Source organism: Vombatus ursinus, unplaced genomic scaffold (genome assembly GCF_900497805.2).
Source record: "Vombatus ursinus unplaced genomic scaffold, bare-nosed wombat genome assembly UNPS02011334.1, whole genome shotgun sequence".
Classification (NCBI taxonomy): Eukaryota; Metazoa; Chordata; class Mammalia; order Diprotodontia; family Vombatidae; genus Vombatus; species Vombatus ursinus.
The window spans coordinates 5,198,617-5,220,360 of NW_020951112.1; the positions used below are offsets into that span (position 1 = coordinate 5,198,617).

The following is a 21,744-nucleotide window of genomic DNA, read 5'->3' on the forward strand; positions in this document are numbered from 1 at the left end:
ACCAAGTAGTCTAACCTTCAAAACCAAGCAGAATCCTCATCAGTAAGCTTAAAGGGAAAAGGTCATTCTTTCAATTGCTAGAGTGTAATAGCTGCATGCTAAGGATGTTCTAGTGGATACTTCATCCGAGCTATCTGATTAAGTCTTATTAATAAAGAAATAAAGGTGGTTACTTTGACCCTATTTTATTCTAAATTAAGAGTTAAGGAAGACTTCTGGAGCACCAGAAGTTAACTGGTACTAAAAACCTCATTCTTATAGATGGGGAAATGACTCACCCAAAGTTACTGGCAAAAATAGCAAGGCCAAGGAGTCAAACCATTCTCTTGACAACATATCCAGGTTTCTTCCCACTATGTGACTTCTGCCTCTAAGTTAAATGTTACCATATTTCATATGCCAATAGAAAAATCAATAGTAACCACTCTATAATCCCAATACCCATAATGAATAATTTTGATTCACCTAGTTAAGAACATGACTTCTTTGGCCTTATGTTCTCTCTTCCTAGGCCTTCATGGGTAAGTTATTATTTCTGTAGTTCATAGGTGTCAACAGTTCAAATTCTACTCCTTGTCTTTAGATAGACTAAATCATCCCCACACACACTCCTTATCTGCCATCTCACAAGTTACACAAAAGCAGCTCTATCTGCCAAATATCATACTAAGAATCAGGATTATAAAGTCGAATGTTCCTGAGACCAGCAGTTTGATCCAGAGGAAGCTCAGGTTGGTTTGCTTTCCTTTCAGGATGGAAAAGGACAGGCAGAAAGATGCAAAGATGCTCTTGGGCTTGCTTCCAACCAGGCATCATTTTCCTTAGGGTATGTAGATTTAACTGGAAAAACACTTACTGTCTCTAGGCCACTGTTTAAACTAAGTTGCAGAAGGGAAGCTTAATATGAATTGATGGGCAGCTGAATGGCTCAGTGGACACAGCACTGGGCCTGGAGTCAGCTTCAGACATTTATTAGCTGTGTGACTCTGGGCAAGTCACTTCTATCAACCCTAGAAAAATGAAAAGTAAAAGGCAAAGATGACAAAAGGAAAATGAAATAGTGGAGGGTTTATCCCACTAATGGAGCTGTGAACTAGTCCATCCCGGAAAGCAGTTCTACTCTGTCACTCAACTGTCCACCTATAACCCTCTGACCCAGCAATACCACTAAAAGACAAAATGGAAAAGGACTCATGCACAAAAAAAGATTTCTAACAGTTCTCCTGTTAGGAAATAACTAGAAACAAACATAACCCCTGCAACTGAGGTATGACTGAACAAATGAAACACCGCACAAGAAATGAGGGATTAGGATTCAGAAACTTAGGAAGATAGAAATGCAGAATATACTGAGCAAAAACATGTGTCATGTAATGTGAAAATAAAGATTTAAGAACTCTGATCAGCAAGGATCAGAGAGATACCTGGTAATGAAATATGCTATCCATAGCCTAACAAAGAGGTGGAGGATTCTAGGAGAACAAGATGTGCAATGACATGACTGCGTGTGAATTTATTTTCTTGACTCTACTTGTTATAAGGGTTTTGGAAATTTTTTTTGGGGGGGGGAGGTGAAGATGCAAAAAAAGACAGATAGGGAGGACAGCTTTGAAACTAATGTATAAAGCAATCCAACTTTATATAAGTTAGACGTGGGGTTTCATATGCAATCCTATTTGTCAATGATTAAATTCAGAACATAAAAAAAGCAAGTTAAATCGGTCATCTCAAAAGTAAAAATCAGATCACAAAAAAGCAAGAATCACGAATAGTTGATTTATTGCAACTGTTACATTTTGAAACCCTTGCTCATCAGGCAAGGGCACAACCAATAATTACATCAGAAAAAGACGGTCTACACAGTCAAATATATAAAAGTTTCTTTTATATTTGCTCAACACTGGTCAGCAAGCAGATTCAGTCCATAGTTAGTTCTGATTCATCTACTGTGTCAAGCCAAGCTTCTTCTTCAGAGACTCTGGCATCTCAGGAGGAGGAGGACGGGGAAGTCTGAAATAGACTTTCACGGAGTCATAGATGAACCACTGTAGTGCAGTCAGGGTACCGATCATGATGATACGGGCAAAGAGCCCCTTCCACACACCTGGTGAAAACAACACGTAAAGCACAATGAAATGAGGCAAAAAAATTCAGTCCTGTGCAAGAGTTGTGGCTGAGAAACAAAATCCTACCTTTGAATCCAAGCCTTTGGAGGACTTGTGAGGCTGAGCTGCCCTTTTCCTTGTTCAGCACAGACACCACGGAGTCAGCAGGGTGGGACACAATGGCACAGAAGACACCGGCTGGAAGAGCAGGACAGTTAATAACTATGCCCTGAGCAGGGTTCGCCTGGCTGATACCACAGTTAGAAAGGAACCAACTACGAAGATGCAATGTTTGAGTGTTCACCTCTTAGGCTTCCTATACTTTGCATACTGGAGAGGTCTAGTTTTCCATTTTGTAATTTCTCTGCAGAGACTAATAAGTCTAATTCACAAACTGCCAACCTAAGAGTTTTAGCTCCATGTCACTGAGCTTCAAGAATTTAATGAACACTCAGAGACAATCTTTTTAAAAATATTTGCTCCTGAGGGCTCGCTGGGCAAAGTGGAAAGCAATCACAGCAATCTGGTCTAACCACCTTCATTTAGAGAAGCAAGGTGACACAGCCTGCCCCAATGTCACTCAAAGTAATAAAGGTGAGTTTAAACCAGGTGCCTGAGTCTTGAAGTCACAGAACATGAAAAACAATTCGTTTGGCAAAATGAATTAAACTTGGTGCAAAATCCCAATGACACTGGGATTCAATAACTAAAAGTGAAAGTATCTATCTATTGAAAGGCAGTTGAAGGTTCACAAGCACTTCTCACCTATGTAACCTGCCACGAACGTCACCACCAGCTGTTCTCCCTTTGAGCACTCACTCCGGGGCTTCGGAACAACGTACTTGTACAGGGCCTCAACAGTGCGCTCAAAGCAAGCAAACTTCATCATGGTGTAGGGGATCTGTCTCATCCATAAAGGAGCAACACCCTTGTAGAATCTGTAAGACCCAAATAGTTAATGTAACAGAAAACTAAAATTTTAAAACCAAAGTTGTTTTGTTTTGAAAAGTCTGTCCGCATACCAGTCAAGTCCTGATAGTAAAAAATGACACACTGCCATTTCTATCAGAACGTATGACTAATGTGCAGGTATATTCCTCTCACATGCCAATGACTCAAGCACCTTTGACAGTACAACCGGTAAAGTTGCTGGATGCCTCTTGACTGGAACTACAAGAAACAAACGTTAGCAAGCAGAACTCAGAACAAGAGTTGGCATCCACAAAGGTGGATCTAAGGAAGCATGTTGGCTACACACCTGCCCTAAAGTGTAAACTGTTCAATCAACACATCTTCTGGTTTCCATTTTTCCAAATATATACATACCCATACATAAAAATAAAATAAGCCATCTCTAAAAAGACAACTCAGACTGGCCCAAGTACCAAGAAAACAAAGATTCAGAGATTAAAGGATTTACACCGTTTGAGGACATATAAAGTAGTCAAAAGGCATTAATGAAGTGCCTACTATGTGCCAGGCACTGTGCACAAGCTCATACAAATAAAATTACTCAGTAACTCAAGGAGAGCTTCCTAGTTTACAAGAGGATTACTGCCCAACAAGCTGGGAGGCACCATGTACTGGCCTTATTTTACAGATGAGCAGACTGGAGAGCTCAGAAACAAAGGGACCTGAAGCCTCACACTGCTACTGCTTCTTCCTGGCCTCCAACCTGAAGCTGAGACTCGGGGCCAGGTCCTTCAATCCCCAAAGCTTGCCTAAATGGCTGACTCACAAGCTCGAGATGAGTCTTTCTGTGTTCGTCGTCAACGTCCTTAAATTACGGGCCCAATCAAGGGTTTTAGGGAACCTTCTACATTTTATTTGCCACGCTAACAGAAAATGACTGAAAGGACCCACAAAAGACCAGAAAATCACGCAGATGGATTCCACACAGAGAATTCAGACCCATCACTTACGCAAAGAGGCCCTCTTCTTGGAACATTTTTGGGGCGGCCTCCCTCAGGGTGTTGGCGTAACCCGGCTGGGTCTGAATTCTGACCTTGGCAGCTTCCATAGGAGCCAGGGCAATATCAGCGAAGAATTCAGCACTGGCTGAAGCGGCCAGATACAGGGACGTGCGCCAGACGTAAGCGTTTTCCTGAAACCCCAAAATGAGAAATTAAGTGAAAGGGAAAGAGACTTTCTGTCTCCCTTGTTTTCAGATTACCTCTACATTACCATTTTGAAAACAAGTACAGGGAAAGCTAATCTCATAATTACAGCTTTGACATGTAAGACACTAAGTCAGATGCAACCACCCTTCTAATGTATCACTTTCCCATTCTCTAAATATTGGCAGGCAATCTGAGGTACATTCTGACATCTCATATCACGGCATGGGTTTCTTCTGGTTATCCAGGCCAAAAGGCCTAAGTTCATCAAAAGGAGGAGGCAGAAGCAACATGGTATAGTAAAAATAACTCTGGATTTCATCACCAACCAGTTTATGACCTTGGGCAAATTACATCTTTAAATTTCAGTTTCTGATTTTGTAAAAACTACAACTGTTCAAAAACATATGGTTCAGTGTATGTATGTTTAAAGTTATAATTATTTACCTCACCAAGAATGTTGCTATACAAGACTTTGAAGACTTCATAAAAGCCAAACTTGCAGAGTCCCTGCATTGAGTAGCCAATAAACGTTGGAGCCCATCCTTTAGCCAGACCACGAAGACCATCTTCTCTAAGTGTGATGGAGAATCCATTAAAGATGCCCCTGTATTTCTGAGGGTCCACCTTAAAAAGCCACACAAAACAAAGAGATGTAACATCTCCAAAAACCTTCAACTTGAGCCATAAAGTCCCAATGCTTCTTAAGGAAACTTACTTTCACTAGTAGCTCACTGAAATATGGGTATGCCATCCTTGCATAATTAAGTGAAGTTACTAGAAAGAATAATGATGCCTGAATCAAGCATTGAGTAGTTCATTATGATGAACTTAGCCTAATACTTCTTAGCTATGAGCATTACTTTTTAACACTGGCTAAAAAGCATAAAACAGATTTATGATATATCCTATAATTTACATAATGTTAAGATATCAAAGAAAACCACTTTTTGATAACACACATCAAAATATTAATTACGGCACTCCCTAAGGATTTTTGATCACATGCCAGCAAAAATACTGAGATTCTTGAACATATGTCAACAGTTCTAAAGTTCAGCTGCTGAGAATAGTGTGAACTCAAAACTAATGAGTGAAAAGGTTCATTTAAAAAAATACAATGTGCTTCAATTATTAAACACACACAAAACAAACAGACCAATACGTCAGTGAAGAGAACTGTTCACATTCCTTTACATAACATCTACGATTAAAAGATCTTATCTCACTATGACTGTCAATGCTAGGATACTTCACCTTCCTCTTACTCCTAATAGTTCACCTCTCTCTCCCTTATAGGTAAATGGACTTCTAGTTTGGGATTTATCCTGTTTGGGATAAATAAATTTTTGATAATTCATTATTTTTATTTTTAACACTATCATCCTGATTTTTTTTAAAAAATTAAGCTCAAAAAGCCTATGTACAAATATATTGAAAGTCAACCCTTTTATTAAAAAAAAAAAACACATAAGCAAATCCCATATAGTAAAACTTGGACTGCCTAAGTTAACACTTCACATGCCGCTAAAACAAGATGGACAATATAGAACCTGGTTAACGAAGGTTAGGGATAAGAAAAAGGACCCAAATGAGACACTTCAGCTATGCTGGAAAAGGCAGCAAAAGGAGGCACCTCCCCAAATTGTTCTTAAAAAGAACGTGGCAGGTTTCAAATACAACAAGTAAGGCTTTACTTGTCAGTAGAGGTTAAACTGTTTTTGAGACCAAGAAAAAAAAACAACAGTATTTTGAACAGTTTCATCTTGCATCATGGATTTCAAATGAACAGCAGAATTTTATTTTTTTACTTCTACTTTCTTCCTTGCTTTTAAAAGCATTTTATGGTTTTAAGAATCTTGCCACAAATCCCAAAGCCTTTCACAGAGCCAACTCAGTACAAACCTGCATCCTGCATTTCACTAAGTCGAGGGGTACAACAGCAGTGTGTGTCAGGCCACAACTTAAGACCCCACCAACGCCACAGAGCGCATAAAACTTCATGGAGCCATATTCACAACTGTATTCTGTAGCAGAAACAAGACACACCATGCTTTTTAATAGAAAAACTCATGTTACTAGAGAGTAACTTACCTTCTGGTCAATTAGGATTTGCACACAGCTTGTTAGTAGATGCCCACACTCGACACTCTCACAGCCATGCAGCAAGGATGGACTGGAGTCCAACATGCCAAACCAACCTGCATTCTGCACTTAACCAGATCTAGGGGAACCAACGCTGTGTGCGTTGTGCCACAGCTAATAATTCCTCCGAGGCCACAAAGGACAAAGAATCTGCCAGATCCATATTCGCAGCTATATTGCTCTGTTTTCATTTAAAGAAAAAAAAAGTAATTTTTTCTCCAGACACCACAACATCGCAAGTGATAGAAAATATTTGTACACAGAATCATAACTGCACAATCTGACCAATATACTACACTTAATAAAAACTAAGAGAGCTTAAGGTATACATCAATTCCCAGAGAGAAAGCAAACTAGCCTTGTGTGTAGCGCAAAGATACTTCACCCCCCTGTTTACCAATACCCCATCCTCTTCTAATCTATATATAGGACCGTGAACACAAATACTGAAGTAAAGACACAAAAAAATTAAACTAGAATGACATGGAAAAAAATCTAGGTAGGTCGATTTAGAAAAAAAGCAGAAAAGGAGTGGATGAAAGGAAGTCAAGTCCAGTAGTTACTGATCCACTCCAGGGGCTAATTCTCCCTGCTGGTTTAAGGTTGTCACAGAAGCTCTACAGGGATTTAAAACACACAATTAAAAGTCCAACATCCACTTTAACAAAGGGTTAGGATAAATTATCTTTTTTTCTACAAGATAATTACCTCATGCTAAAAGATTCTACCCATTCCCCCCTCTTGTCAGAGAAATGAATGAGGTCAGACCTATAAGTTTGCTTTGCTTAACTGTACTTTGAAGACCAAATGCTCCCTGAGCAGAAGAAAGGATGATTTTTTTCTTTCCTTTATAAATTTTTCTGCCACAAGGGCCATCACTGCAAGAAATCTTTTCCAGCCCTCAATCCCAGTACTTTCTCAGAGACGACCTTCAATTTCTCTTGTCTACACCTTGTTTGCACTCTTATGTTTGCTTGTTGTTTCTCCCCATGACCGTGAGCCCCTTTAGGATAAGGACTGTCTTTGGCCTCTTCTTGTGTCCCCTACTTAGCACAAAGCTTGGCACATAGTAGGTACTTAATAAATGCCTGGACACTCAGGGGCTAGCATAGCCTCAAACAGGTATCAGGACATAAACTGTTAACTGGTACAGAGAAATGCCAGGTGGAGAAGCTTCCTTATAAAGGCAGGCAAGTGCTTTCCCTGCAACTGCTGGTCTTAAAAAGAATGGCAGAGAACTTGTTCAAGGTCACATTGTAAATCTATGTCAGGAGGGATGACTCTGGGTCTTCCTGGCTCCAAGGCTAGCTCAAAGTCACTACTGTCTATATTACAATGCCTGGCACAGTTAATACTTGCTTTATTACATTTAAAATTATGAGTTCCACTGGAATGGGGGGGGTGATTATCAGGAAATTACAGCAATGGAAAAAATCTTAAGTAGCTACTATTTAGCCACCAATTGTATGAAATTTATTGATAATTTACAAAATTCACCCTATCAATGCTATCTCTTCCTACTGTCTTCCTGACTACCATGGGAGGTTGGTGCTATTATTACTATCACCATTTTACAAATGAAGAAACTGAGGCAGAGGTTAGGTGACTTGTGCAGATTTGAATTCAGGTCTTCCTGATTCCAAGTGCAGAGCTCCATCCACTGCATTCCACTCATTTTTTTATTTAGTGTTGTTTGAGGGTGGGAGGAGGTACAAAGGATAATTAGAAAATAAACTTAAAAACAGCCAAAGTACCTCCTTGACCACGATTCTGGAGAGGTGAATGAGGCCTTGGATGCCCTTTCTCCCTTAGAGGGAAACTGAGGCCCAGGGGAAATCGGAGGATCCCTGAGCGGGGGTCACCGGGTGACCTTGGGCAAATCCCCTTGCTCCCGTGGAGGCCTCTCCGTTGGCTCGGTCCCCCTGCGGCCCTCAGCTTTCCGGAGGATCCCCTCCTGGCCGGCTGTTTCCCCAATCAGAGTAGAAGCTCCCTGTGGGCAGGGCCAGGGTTTGCCCTTCCCTTGCCTGCCTCCTGCTCGGTACCGAGCCTAGCACTGAATGATGCCTGTCCCCAACCTTGGTTTCATCGCTTGTAAAAATGAGGTCCATCAGTGGCTGACTCTATGACCTCTCCGGGCCTCAGTTTCCCCCCATGTCAAGAGCGGCCTCCGAATCCATTCCGGCCCTAAATCTACGGGGCGATATCCTCCCCGGCCTCAGTTTCCTCTTCTGTCAAACGGCGGGGCCGGGCTGGGCAGCCTCTGTATCTCGCTCTGCCTCAGTATCCTCGCCTGTCAAGGGAAGGGCTTGGGCCGCCCGGCCCCCTAGCCCCGTCCCCGATCCGAGGCAGCGACCCGGCGCGGGCGCGGCCCGATGACCCGCCCAAGGTCACGGGGCCGGGCCGAGCGTCTCACCTTCCACGGCGGCGGCGGCCAGGCTGCGCGGGCGGAGGCGGCGGGGCGCGCCCGGGGGCACCGCGGGGCTGGCGTCGGCCTCATACTGCACCAGCTGCAGGTGCGGCGCGTGGAAGGGGTTGGCGCGCGCCAAGTGCGCCACGGACGAGTACATCCTCCTGCGGGAAGAAGGCCGGGGCGGCCGCGCTCAGCCGACGGAGGCCGGCGAGGGCCGCGCCAGTCACCCCGGCAGGGCGCGCCGGCTTCCGCGGGCCCCCCCTCCCCGAGTCCCGAGTCCCGCGCCTCGCGCCCCCCACCCCGGCCTCCCCGGCTGGCCTCCCCTCCGGCGTCGCCCGCTCACCTAAGATGGCGGAGACACAACCGACCGTCCGCTCCGGCAGGCTGCGGCTCACAGAGACCGAACGTCCTCCCCGCCCTAAAGTCTGTGCCCTCCGTCCGGCGTCACCGTGACGCCGTCCGCGACGTCACCGCCACCGCGAGCCCGCCGGTTGGTGGAGCGCGGCTCCGCGGCGCCAACGTCACCGCGTAGCCCCGCCCCTCCCGGAGATGCCCGCCCCCTGCGCAAGAGACCTAGCTTTCGCGCAGGCTCGCCCTTGGCCGTCTTCAAGACCGTGTTACGCGGAAGCCGCGGGGCTGACTCTTTACTTCGTCCTCTGAGCCCAGAGCGCCGGAGCTGGCCGGACGGACGGACGTCCGTCTTGTGACGTCATACGATTCAGACCTAGGGGAGGGGTCGTCGCGCCCTCTCTGAGCTTCGTCCTCAGTCGCTTTGGTTGATAAATTTGGTTGATAAATCCCTGACTATTACCTCCATTATCTTGTAACTGATCAGAAATTCCACCTCCTCCTCCCCGCCCTCCCCCACCCTTCCCGCCCACACTGTCCTGCAGCATCGATCCGACAGTGCCACCTTCCTGCTCCAAAACCTTCTGGGGCTCCCTGTTACCTGGCTGAAGGTATAAGACTTCAGACTTTTTAGTATGACATTTAAGACCTGTCACCTGGCTCCCACCGCCCTTCCCAACCTTTCTGTACAATACTCCTCTTCCTAAAGAACTAAGGAGCTAGGTGGTACGGTGGACACAAGGCTGGACCCAGAGGGGCGCATTCCTCAGTTCAAAATCAGCCTCGGACACCGAATATATTGTTCGGTGACCCTCAGACAAACCACACCCTCTAGTCTGCCTGTTTCCCCATCTGCAAAACGGAGCTAATACCACCTACCTCCCAGGTTTTCTTCGAGGATAAAATGAAATATTTGTAAAGCACCTTGTGAACCTTAAAGCTTACATAAGTGCTATTATTATTACAGTGCAAAGTGTGCTGTATTTGGAATATAAACTCCTTGTCAGGGGGGATTGTTTCATTCTGGGTAATTGCATACACAAGGAAGTTAGGTGATGCAAAGGTTAGAATGCTGAGCAGCACCCAGCACAGTGCCAGGCACATAGTAGGGTAGGCTTTCAATAAATGCTAGTTGACTGATGTGGAATGTGGAATTTGAACCTAGGCTCAACTCTCCGCCGTAAGCACTCACTAGCTGGGTGACTCTGGGCACCTGTTTCATCTATAAAAAGTAGATAATGATAGTACCTACCTCATCCGGTTGCTGTGAGGATCAATGAGACAACATTTTAGGTCCTTTGCAAGTTAACTGTTGTTATCGCCAGCGACTGGCACCTTGCCAGTACTCGATAGATGCTTGTGGATTGCTTTATTTGGAATCAGAGGACACGGGTTCAACTCTTACATTTGACTTACCTCTTCCGTGAAATAAGGGTATTGAACTAGCTGGCTTCTAAGATCCCTTCTGTCTCTAAATCTATGGCCCTGAACTATGAATTCCAGAAGGACTGGGCTATATTCCATTTCCCAGGATTTGACACTCCATCTCCATCCATCCTGTATTTTTGTAAGCCACCCACCATGCCCTGAATGCATTCCCACTTCATAGCCACATCTTAGAATCCTCTTTCTTCAAAACTCAGCCAAGATACTACCTCCTCAGTGAAGACTTCCCAGATACACCCAGTTAGTGCTGTCTTCCTCCTCCATTCTCCTTGTGCTATGACTTATTTGTATATGTGTTGGAATGTAAGCTTCTTGAAGTCTTAGATGATCTGCAAAATCTCCTTCAGTTGACTGACTTTGATAGACTTAGCCCTTCTCAGCATTGCAAAGATCTAAGACGTCTCCAAAAGTCTCATAATAGAAAATGCTATCCACATCCAAAGAAAAACTATGGAGTTTGAATGCAGATCGAAGGATACTATTTGCTATTTTTTTTCTTCCGTTTTGTTTTGTTTCTTCTTTCTTGTGATTCCTCCTATTGGTTCTAATTCTTCTTTACAACATGACTAATGTGAAAATGTTTAATAGGAATGTGTATGTAGAACCTATATGAGATAGGGAGGGAGGTGGGGAAAATTTAAAAATGAAAAGTTTATGGAAGTGTTTGTTGAAAAGTAAAAATAAATTAAAAAATCTCCATCAGCTCTAAAATTCTATTGGCCAAATAAAATTGTATTTCTTTAAAAATATCCCATCGCCAGTGGTCTAATTATTATACATACACACATATAATCACTATTTACAGATGGGGAAACTGTGCCTCATAAAGGTTGAGCGACTTACCCAAGGTCACAGACAGTAAGTGACAAAGTTGGGAATGGCATCCAGGACTCTGGAAAAAGAGTATAATAAAATACAGTAACTGTCATGTCAGAAGCAAAAGTAAGGAACAAAGAATTAAGGCAGAAGACTGTTGTTTGCAAAAACAGACCCCAGAATCTGAAATAGTTTTGGAAAGAAATTGATTACGTCATTTGGTAGAGGAGAGTGAGCCAGAAAGGAGGTGTGGCTCCCTCTCTCCAGGTTCTGGAAGATTTAGATCATGTAGCACATGGAACTCCATGTACAAAGTTGAGCAGTTTTGTTGAGGGCAGCTGGAAAGCAAGGTAGATTGACATAGGTTTGAACAATTATAACCTAAAACAGAAGCTTGGGGTGGGCCCCTCAGGAGCTCCTGGGTGTGGTAACCAAAACAAGGATACTTTGGTGAATCCCTGGCCTGAGGGAATTGGAAATAGTTTGTAGCCATCTCTGGTATTCCAAGAGAGTTACTGGGTCAAGCAACATTTTAGAGGTAGACAACATGAGGTTGGATTTAAACAGTATAATAATTTTTCCCAAACAGTTTGATAAATCATTTTGCCTATAACACAATGCCCACCTGGGTTGTTTTTTTTCCCCCTTCCTGCCTTCCTTCCCTCCCTTTAATTTGCAAGGGAGATCTAAAGAACATTTGGGGAACTGGTGAAAATCATGGGACCTCAGGACCAAATGGCCTTTGGTGATTTGTTGAAATTCAGCCTCCCAAAATGATGTTGAAAGGGTACAAGTTTGGTGATCAGGAAGAGATGAAAGTTAATGTGGACTTTCTAACCTTAAGTCAAAGAGAAGCTTATGTCAGACCAGGGGAATGTAGGCTCAAAGAGGCTAAATGTGTGTGAACTCTACTTAACTGGTCTATTTAGGTCCCAAAAGGATTTGATCTCTGGAGGCAAAACTCTCCTGGCGAGAAAATTCACACCCAGCTAAGACTTTGAGAACTAACAGATTCTTCTCAAGTCATTTATTAAGCACCCACTATGTGCCAGGAACTATGCTAAATGCTGAGGATATAAAGAAAAGAGGAAAAAAACAGTCCCTGTTCTCAAGGAGTTAACAGTCTAATGGGTGAAACAATATGAAAATAGCTATGTAGAAACAAGATATACATAAAGTAAATGAAAAATAATCTCAGAGGGAAGCCATTAGCATTAATGGGGGATCAGGACCTTCTTGTAGAAGGTGGGATTTTAGCTAGGACTTAAAGGAAATCAGGAAAGCCAGGAGGTAGTCATGAGGAAGAGTAGAGTACCAGTCAATGAAAATGTCAGGAGGTGGGGTATCTGGTTTGAAGAACAGCAAGCAAGCCAGTGTCACTGGATCACAGAATGTGATGGAGGGTGAAGAGATGGGGAGTAAGACATATGACTAGAAAGGGAGCAAAGGGCCAAGAATGAAGATCTTTGAAAGCCCCATAGAGGATTACATATTGATCCTGGAGGTGATAGAGATAGATCCTGGAGTTCACTGAGAGGAGGCTGAACGTGTGGTCAGACTTGTACTGTAGGAAAATCACTTTGGTGGCTGAATGGAGGATGGACTGAAGTGAGGGGATCTGAGGCAGGAAGACCAACCAATAAGCAGGCTATTGCAATAGTCCAGGAGTGAAGTGGTGAGGGCCTTTGCTAGAGTGGTGGCAGTGTCAGAGGAGAGAAGGGAACAAATCTGAGACATGCTGCAGAAGTGAAACCCAGAGGCCTTGGCTTGTATAGGTTATAGGAGAGGGAAATGACAAGGAAGGATGATTCCCAGGTTGCAGGCCTGGGTGACTCGGAGAAAGATGGCACCCTAGGCAGTAAAAGGGAAGTTTTAAGAGGGGAGGATTGGTGGGGGAGAAGATAAGAAGTTTGGTTTTGGCTATGTTGAGTTTAAGATGACCACTGGACATCCAATTCAAAATGTCCAATAGTGAATTGAAGAGTTCTTGGCAAATGGCCCCAATTTGTGAAATGTGAGGTAAGGTTCTCAGCTGAGAAGGTAGAGATGGAGGAGCCATGGAAAGTTTGGAAAAACCATTGTGGTGAGTAGGAGGGTGGATTGTAAATGATGTGTATATGCACGTATACGATATATACGAACACATGGGTTGTTTCAATGTGGTTCAAAGATGGACAACATGGATAGATATCTCTGGAATCTGCTCCACCCTCCACCCCTCTGTTAGGGAAACTGTGGTTTCTGCCTTGAGGGGAGGAAGGAAGGAAAAAACAAGCATTTATGAAGTACCTACAATGTGCCAGCTATTGAGTTAAACACCTTAGAAAGATTTCATTGGATGCTCAAAACAACCCAGGCAGGTGGGTGTGGTTCTTATTCCTGTTTTACAGTTGTGGAAACTGAGGCAGGCAGAGGTTGAGTAACTATCCCAGGGTCCCAAAGCTAGTAAGTATCTGAAGCAGGGTTTGAATTTAAATCTTCCTGACTCCAGGCCCATCTCTCTATCCAGTGGGAAGTGGAAAAAGAGCTGTGTTTTGGGTGCTTACTTACTCCTTCCCTCATCTATCTCCAAGGGGGTATTGGACAAGTTTTATATCTGTTTTTCCCTAAATGTTTTCTGTTTTAGAGGCATAGTAGGTTCAGAACAAAAGCTGCTTCCCTAGTCACTAGCCCTTAGCTCACAGTTGCCAGCTGGATTCCTTCCCACCAAACAGTGGTCACCCAAAAGACCATCACAAATTAACAAAGGAGAGTAAACTCATTAAGCCAAGTAAAACAGACATTGGAGCTCCACAGATGAGATTACACCAGGAATTACCCAAGACGTCTTAAATCTTTGAGGATTGTTCATTTTTACAATATTGTTACAGTTCTGTTCATTCCACCCTGTATCAGTTCATCCAAGTTTTTCCAGGCCTTTCCGAGACTGTGGCCTTCTTCATTTCTTTCGATGCAATTGTATTCCTTTGCATCCATGTGCCATAATTGTTTAGCCATTCCTCAAAAGAAGGACACCTGCTTAATTTCCAAGTCTTTGCCATGACAAAAAGAATTGCTACAAATGCACAAAGTCCCAAAAGTCTTAGGGCAGTTTTAAGCTATTAAAGTTTTCAAGGACCAGCTAAAAAACCCATCTTCTACAAGAGGCCAGTCTGGATCAATCCCCCAACCCCCAACCAATGCTAACATATTAAAGCTTACAACGGCCTAAGACTTTGGGAGCCCCCTACATTTTTGTACAGTTAGGACCTTTTCTTCTTTCTTTGATGTCTTTGAGGTATATGCCTACCTAGGTGGAGACCCCGTGGCCTCGAGGTCACCTGTGGCCCTGTAGGTCCTCAAGTGTGGCCCTTTGACAAATCCAAACTTCACAGAACAAATCCCCCTAATAAAAGGATTTGTTCTGTAAAACTTGGACTCAGTCAAATCTACCTCTTCAGTCCCCTAGACCCTATTTCTGGGTCTAAGGATATCCACAGTTTAGTAACTTTGGGGGCATAACTCCATGCATGCTAGTTTCACAGAAGGATGTTTGTGGGTGATGAAAGCTCTGGAGTCTTCTGGCCATGTGTGATTCAGTGCTGAAGGGTTGGCACTTTGAGAGGTGACCCCCTCATTAGTGGCTGACCAGGAGAGACTGATGACTCAGTGGACCTTTAAAAGAGGAGTGACTCTGCTTTTCCACGTTGCAAGTAGCAGAAATGCCTAATTAGCAGAAACAGCTACCTGTGCTGAGCACAAGGTACCTGAAGCCCTTTTCCTACGCGACCCCTGGTGATAAGAATGTTAGAGCTGGAAAGGATGTGAGGAAACGTGTGCTCCAGTTAGAAGGTGGGAAGAATGTATTTTTATTCCTGTTCTTGCTGTATCTTCTTAGTAAATATCCTGCTATTGATGCTAATTGATATTCATTGCTAATCAGAGATGTTGAGGAGATATCAATGGGTTAACTGATTTTAGTTAAATGATAAAAAGTTCGAGATAGCTGGATAGGTAGGTAGATAGGTAGCCTAATGGATAGAGTGCTGGGGCTAGACTCAGAAAGACTTAATTTCAAAAACACCCTCAGACACTTATTAGCATTGAGACCCAGGGAAAGTAATTTAACCTCAGTTTCCTTATCATATAATATGAGGATTATAATAGCATCTACTTCCCAGGGTTGTTGTGAGGATTAGTTGAGATAATATTTGTGAAATGCTTAGCACAATGCCTGGCACACTGCAGACACTCTATGTTAGCTATTACTATTTAGATGATAGATAAAGCATTTATTAAGTGCTACTGTGCAGATCACTAGGAACACGAATATAAAATAAGCACAACTGTCCCTATCTTCAAAGAGTTTACATTTCACTTAGAAGACGATTCATACAAGAATCTTAGAAGGGGGTGGGGAGGAAGGGTATCCACATGAGTCAATGCATCAGTGGAAGAGAAAGGAGTTGATAGGGTGTTCAGGTGAAAATGAGGTGAAATATATTTGAGGTCTTTCCTAACACGGTGGTCCCAGGGAAGGAGTAAAAAAATGAGCCAAGAAGGGAGGTTTCTAAGGTTGGCAATGAAAAAGGTGAGGAAGAGGAAGAGTTTGGGGACAGGTATGTGAGCTAATCACTGTCATTATTAATTACTAATATTCTTATTATTATTAACAGTAAGTTGGGGGGGGATACTCCACATGGAGACTTGTGAGTGATAGAATTAAGGGAACCCTACAGACCCTTAGGGGAACCCACAGAAACCTAAGAGATGAGACAGTCAGTAATATTGCTCTGTGGACTCTACCAGACAGTAAAGCTGAGATTGGGAGAGTGAATTGAGACTCTGTATATGCTATATATATACATATAGCTAGGTGGCACAGTGTATAGAGTGCCGGGCCTGAGGTCAGGAAGACTCACCTTCCCGAGTTCAAATCTGACCTCAGACACTTACTAGCTGTGTGACCCTGGGCAAGTCATTGAACCCTGTTTGTCTCAGTTTCCTCATCTGTAAAATGAACTGGAGAAGGAAATGGCAAACCACTTGGAGACCTTTGCCAAGAAAACCCCAAATAGGGTCACAAAGAGTCTAACATGACTGAAATGACTGAACAACAACATATAAAAGGGCTTGTTAAAACATGGATTCCAACTTCTTTCTACAGATAAGCAAACTGTAGCTTAGACAGGGTCTAACTTAACCAAGGTCACACAGCTAGTTAGTAGCTAGTTAAAACACAGTCTGTTATATTCTCTCTTTTAGGTCTTTTCCTTTAGGTCCCCAGTATACAGATCAGTACTTAAGTTTCCCAGTTGATTTAAGAAAAGACTAAAATTCACTTCCCTTGTCACCTATTCCTGAACCTCCTTCAGAGACTTTTTTTTCCAAGGCTGAACTCCAATGAACTGGAAATACCCAGAGTCACTTGGGTGCTTACCCAGACTCAAAACACATGTCTCACTACATACTTGCCAATACTGCTTTAAGAAAGCCTGTTTTGGCTCAGCCTTAACTATGACAAAGTGGTTTGTGGAGCAATGACATTCTCTGCATGTTTTGTTCTGGGCCAGCAACTAAGGGTATAACATACTATTTACATTCTGCTATCAGGAACAGCTTTTACCGTGCTACTATTTATCTGTGTCTTCTGCATTCTACCTGGAAGATTTGGAGCCTGGAGCTTACAGAGACTATTCAAATTCTTCTGGAACCTCTGTTTTTATGCCTCTTTACAAAAGGCTCCAAGCCAATTGAACTCAGGGAAATGTGGTTTCTTTGACCAGGAGACCCTGGATTTATTGGCATTGCTTGTAGCTCTTGGGTAGGAAGCATGCAGAATGAATGAATGGATCACCACAGCAGCCTTTGATATATTCTCAAGTTAAATTGGGGATCATAACTGTAAAACCTTTAGCTGAGATCACAGCTGCTGCTATTGCTACAATTGGGCCTTAATGTCTGCCCAAGAGGAGAATAGGGCAAGGACTTGTAATTTTATTGTTATAGAGAACTCCCAGATGAGGAAATTCCCTCTGCCAAGGCAAGGTGGCACCTCCTCTGCATCTTAGTCTTAGAGTTTTCTACAGCACTAAGAGATTACTCTCGGCTCAGATTCTTATAATCTAGCCACTGCTCAGATTCTTATAATGTAGCTAATAGCTCACTAATGTTCAGGCTTCTTAAGAGTCTGCCCAATATGACGGATGTTCTAATAAACCTTGTCTTTGCTGAAAGAAGGCTTGGGTCGAATTCTTTTGGGCAGAACCCGCTCATTGTGATTGTGGGGTCCCAGCACCCCATAACCTCTAAACTTCAACAGTACTGGGCTTTCACTTCTTTGGAATAGGTGTGTACAGCAATAAAGTTTCCAATTCCACTTAGTCTGTATACAAATGTAATTACGTTCATTGTATATATAGTATACAATGAGCACATGCACTATAAGTATATGATTACTATTATTTAAATGTAAATGTTCATATCTAATTTTTCTATCATGTTAAATAAATGTTGATGCTCTTAAAAAAAAAAAAGGGATTACTCTCAGGGTGACTTACCCAGGGACATACAGACAGTGTCAGAGGCAGGACTTAACACCAGGTCTTCCTGGGTCCAAAGATAATTCTCTACCCACTGTAACATGCTGACCTCACTGCCCAAAGTAGATGCCTAATAAATGCTTGTTGAACAGAAAGAGTGGAAAGAAAAACTAAGTCTGTATTCCAGACATTACAAAAAAATAAAAGGAAAAGGCCCTACGTTTAAAAATATTTACAGCAGCTCTTTTTGTGATGACAAAGAATTGGAAATTGAACCCATCAACCAGGAAATGGCTGAACAAGTTGTGGTCTATGATTGTGATGGAATACTATTGTGCTATAAGAAGTGAGGAGGACGGATGGGTTCAGAAAAACCTTAGAAAAACTTATATGAACTTATATAAATCTTAGACTTATACAAGTTATATGATGTACAGTGAAATGAGCAGAATCAGAACACTGTACATAGTAATAGCAATATTGTATGATGAAGAGCTGCAAATGACTTCGCTATGCTCCGCAATGATCCAAAGGACTCATGATGGAAAATGTGATCCACCTCCAGAGAAAGAACTGATGGAGTCTGAATGCAGATTGAAGTTGACTATTTTTTACTTTTTTTTTCATTTTTTTGCTCTGTGTTTTCCTCCACAACATGACTGATATGGAAATATGTTTTGCATGACAACTTATGTAGAACCCATATCAAATTGCTTGCCTTCTCAGTGAAGGGGGAGGAGAGGGAGGGAGGGAGAGAATTTGGAACTCAAAATTTTAAAAAAGAATGTTAAAATGGTTTTTATATATAATTGGGAAAAATATTCAGAATTAAAAAAAAGAAAGAAAAAGAATGGAAAGAAAGCATTTACATCCAGAAGACTGATTTATTGTATATTTGTAAACATAATTCTGATTCCCATTCTGGCCAGTCTTTCGATTCAAGTCCTAAGTGCTTAAAACATTTAGCTACTTGGACAAAATGTAAGCTACCCAACTACCTTATAATTAATTACTTTATATATGCTCTTTAATTTATTTATGCTCTTTAAATTAATTCTACCTATGAGATATTTGTAAAGTGATTAGCACAGGGCACTTAATAAATGCTTGTTCCTTTCTCCTTCCCTATATTCTTATTTGTATTCCTGCCTCCCCTGATAGGAATATAAGCTTCCTAAGAGGAGTCATGGTTTTATTCTTTGTATTTGTGTGCCTAGTACCTAGCACCATGCTTACCACTTAGTAGGGCCTTTATAAGGCTGATCCTTTTTTTTAATCTCCAGCAGTTAGCCAACGTCTAGCATTGTAGGAGATACTTAGTTGTTGTTGACCAATTCTAAAAAATCACCTCGGTGATCAACTACCATGGAGAGCCTGAATAGCAAGATGAATGGAGTTCTGGACCTGGGTTTAAGTCTTGCTTCTGACACTCTCTGACCCTGAACAAATCTTTTAACCTTTCTGAGCCTGTTTCCTCATCAGAAAAAATAGATTGGATGGCCTCCAAAGGCCCTTCTAGCTCTAAATCTATAATCCTATGGTCTGTCTTTATTTTGCAGTAATAAAGTAATCAATCCATAAGCATTTATCAAGTACTACTATGCCAGCCACTGTTGGGTGCTGGGGACACAGACAAAAATGAAACAATCTATTCCCTAAGGAGCTTCATCTCTACCTGAAGAAACAACATGTACACACAAAAGTTTATAGAAAATACATATAATGGAAATACAAGATAATTCAGCCATAAGGCACTCGCAGTTTGGGGGAATTAGGGAGGTCCTCATGTAGGAACACCAGTGTAGCACCTGGACTGCCTCTGTGACCAGCCAACGTCCCTTTCTGAGTGTACATTTCCTCGATAACAATAATAACCTTTACTCCACGTCTGGCAGTTATAGGTTGTGAGCCTGAGGTGCCTGGTCAACTTAGCAAGGTGAAAAGCCTTTGTTGATCTTTGAAGCTAACTTGTTTAGAAACAAGATCTTAGAATTGGAGGAAACCTTCCAGCCTACAGAGTCTCTTAACCATCAGCAAACATTGATCAAGAACTCACTGTGTGCCCGGAACTCTGCTAGGTCCTGGGGATACAAACAAAGAATGAATTCATCACAACCCTCCAAGGGCTTACATTCTAATGGCGGAGATCACTCACACACAGACACACAGACACACATACACGTCTAAGGCTCTGCGCCAGGGGTGGGGAACCTTCAGCCTTGAGACCACAAGGTCCTCGGGTGCAGCCCATTGACTGAATTCAAATTTCACAGAATCCTTAATAAAAGCATTTGTTCTGTAAAACCTGGACTCAGGCACCAGACTGCACTTGAGGACCTAGAAGGCCACAGGTGGCCTCAAGGCCAAAGGTTCCCCACCCCTACTACCCATTTTGCATGTGAACAGATGGCTGAAAGGAACTGAACAGCAACTTTTGGGTGAAGAAAAAGAATGAAATTAATTTTATGAAAAGTGTAAGGTATTGCCTCTTTTGTATGTCAAGAGTTTGGTTTCGGTGAAGAGGCAGAAAAAAAAACTTCTTTGTAAAAAAAAAAAGATAAAATCCAGATGTGAAAAGTTTTTCTAATAAAATGCAAAAGAAAGACAGACTGTCAGGAGGATGTGGAAAACTGCCTTAAATGAATATATTGAAAGAACTTGTTTGAGGGCAGAAAAATGACTAGGGCTTCAGTGCACTGTGCTCCCTCAGCTCATTTGCATGTGACTTTTTTTAGTTTGGAGCAGGAGTTGTTGACCTCTTTGGTGTCAGGGACACCTTTGGTAGTCTGGTGAAGCTGATGGGTTCCATGACACCGAGGTGATGAGTGCATTCCAGTACCCAGTGCAAAGGTACTCAAGTACAGGACACAGGAGCTGACAGCAGATCTGAGGAACACAGAGGCCAGTTTGACCGGATTGTAGCATATGAGTAGAGTCTCCAAATAATGTTCTTAAATAACTGGAGAAAACGCCAAATTTTAGAGTTAAGTGAAAATAAAGTTGTATTTTTCTTTCGCCATCCAAGTTCAGTGTATTGTCTAGAAAGCCCCTTCTCTGGCTTAAGGGAACTACTTGTCTTTATAATATAATAAACATTTTCTCGGCAGACTTGTAAGGACGATTATGAGTTAAAAGAACTTGTCTACGCTTCATCAACTCAAGAAGAGAAGAGAATTGCCCCACAATATGGTTCAAAGGGCAGGTAGGGAGCACAGTGGATAGAATGCTGGGCCTGAAGTCAGGAAGACTCATTTTCATGAGTTCAAATCCAGCCTCAGATACTTAGTACCTATGTTTTGTCTCTTTTCCCATCTATAAAATGAGCTGGAGAAGGAAATGGCAAACCACTCCAATATTTTGCCAAAAAAATCACAAAGAGTTGGACGCAACTAACAATAACATGTTTTAATGGATATATTTGGTTTTTACATCACCTTTATCCCCAAATATATTCCTCCCTTTTCCCTGCCCACGAAGCCATCTCTTGTAACAATGATTTATTAAAAAGAGAAAGAAGTTCAGCATAACTAGAGGTGTGCTGGTCAATATTTGTCAATCAGCTATCTGGGGAAAAATACAGCATGACATAGTTTTAAGTTTAATCTGTATTATTAACATGCTCTCCATCACCTTAAGTCTAGACAATGAACAAGACAATAAATCCAATTCTGATTTGTTGTGTTTCCTGATTTTTGAGGCATAAATGTTCAAGTTGAAAAGTTAACAATCAGCTCTCAGTATATCCCTGTTGCTGGGTGCTGGCTCCAGCACACCCTTGAACATAATCGACCAATTCATCAATTGAGTCTGATGATGTATGGAAAATTCACCACACA

General features: G+C 42.3%; 1 protein-coding gene and 1 non-coding gene across 3 annotated transcripts; both read right to left on the reverse strand.

The window, feature by feature from the left end:
• Nucleotides 1–1,762: 1,762 nt before the first annotated feature.
• On the reverse strand, nt 1,763–9,205 carry SLC25A3 (solute carrier family 25 member 3). Of its 2 annotated transcripts, XM_027855830.1 has the most exons (8): nt 9,121–9,205; nt 8,781–8,938; nt 6,128–6,249; nt 4,670–4,849; nt 4,028–4,209; nt 2,871–3,043; nt 2,193–2,303; nt 1,763–2,104 (listed from the first exon to the last, which is right to left on the reverse strand). In XM_027855830.1, the coding sequence occupies exons 2-8, from the start codon at nt 8,932–8,934 to the stop codon at nt 1,944–1,946; spliced, it is 1,083 nt and encodes a 360-aa protein (XP_027711631.1). In that variant the 5' UTR covers nt 8,935–8,938; nt 9,121–9,205; the 3' UTR covers nt 1,763–1,943. The 2 variants fall into 2 exon arrangements, with proteins under 2 accessions (XP_027711631.1, XP_027711632.1); XM_027855831.1 differs by lacking the exons at nt 6,128–6,249; nt 8,781–8,938; nt 9,121–9,205 and adding an exon at nt 6,317–6,417.
• Nucleotides 3,115–3,353, reverse strand: LOC114038568. Its single transcript, XR_003568574.1, has one exon. It is a non-coding gene; the product is annotated as a small nucleolar RNA SNORA53 (small nucleolar RNA).
• Nucleotides 9,206–21,744: the final 12,539 nt, after the last annotated feature.

Bases quoted from the DNA above. Each gene is read 5' to 3' on its own strand.
- SLC25A3 (XM_027855830.1), bottom strand. From the start codon at position 8,934: ATGTACTCGTCCGTGGCGCACTTGGCGCGCGCCAACCCCTTCCACGCG. The intron at 4,850-6,127 runs GTTTGTACTGAG...TGGCTTTTTAAG, and splicing joins TAGTGAAATGCAGGATGCAG to GTGGACCCTCAGAAATACAG. The intron at 4,210-4,669 runs GTAAATAATTAT...TTGGGGTTTCAG, and splicing joins ATAGCAACATTCTTGGTGAG to GAAAACGCTTACGTCTGGCG.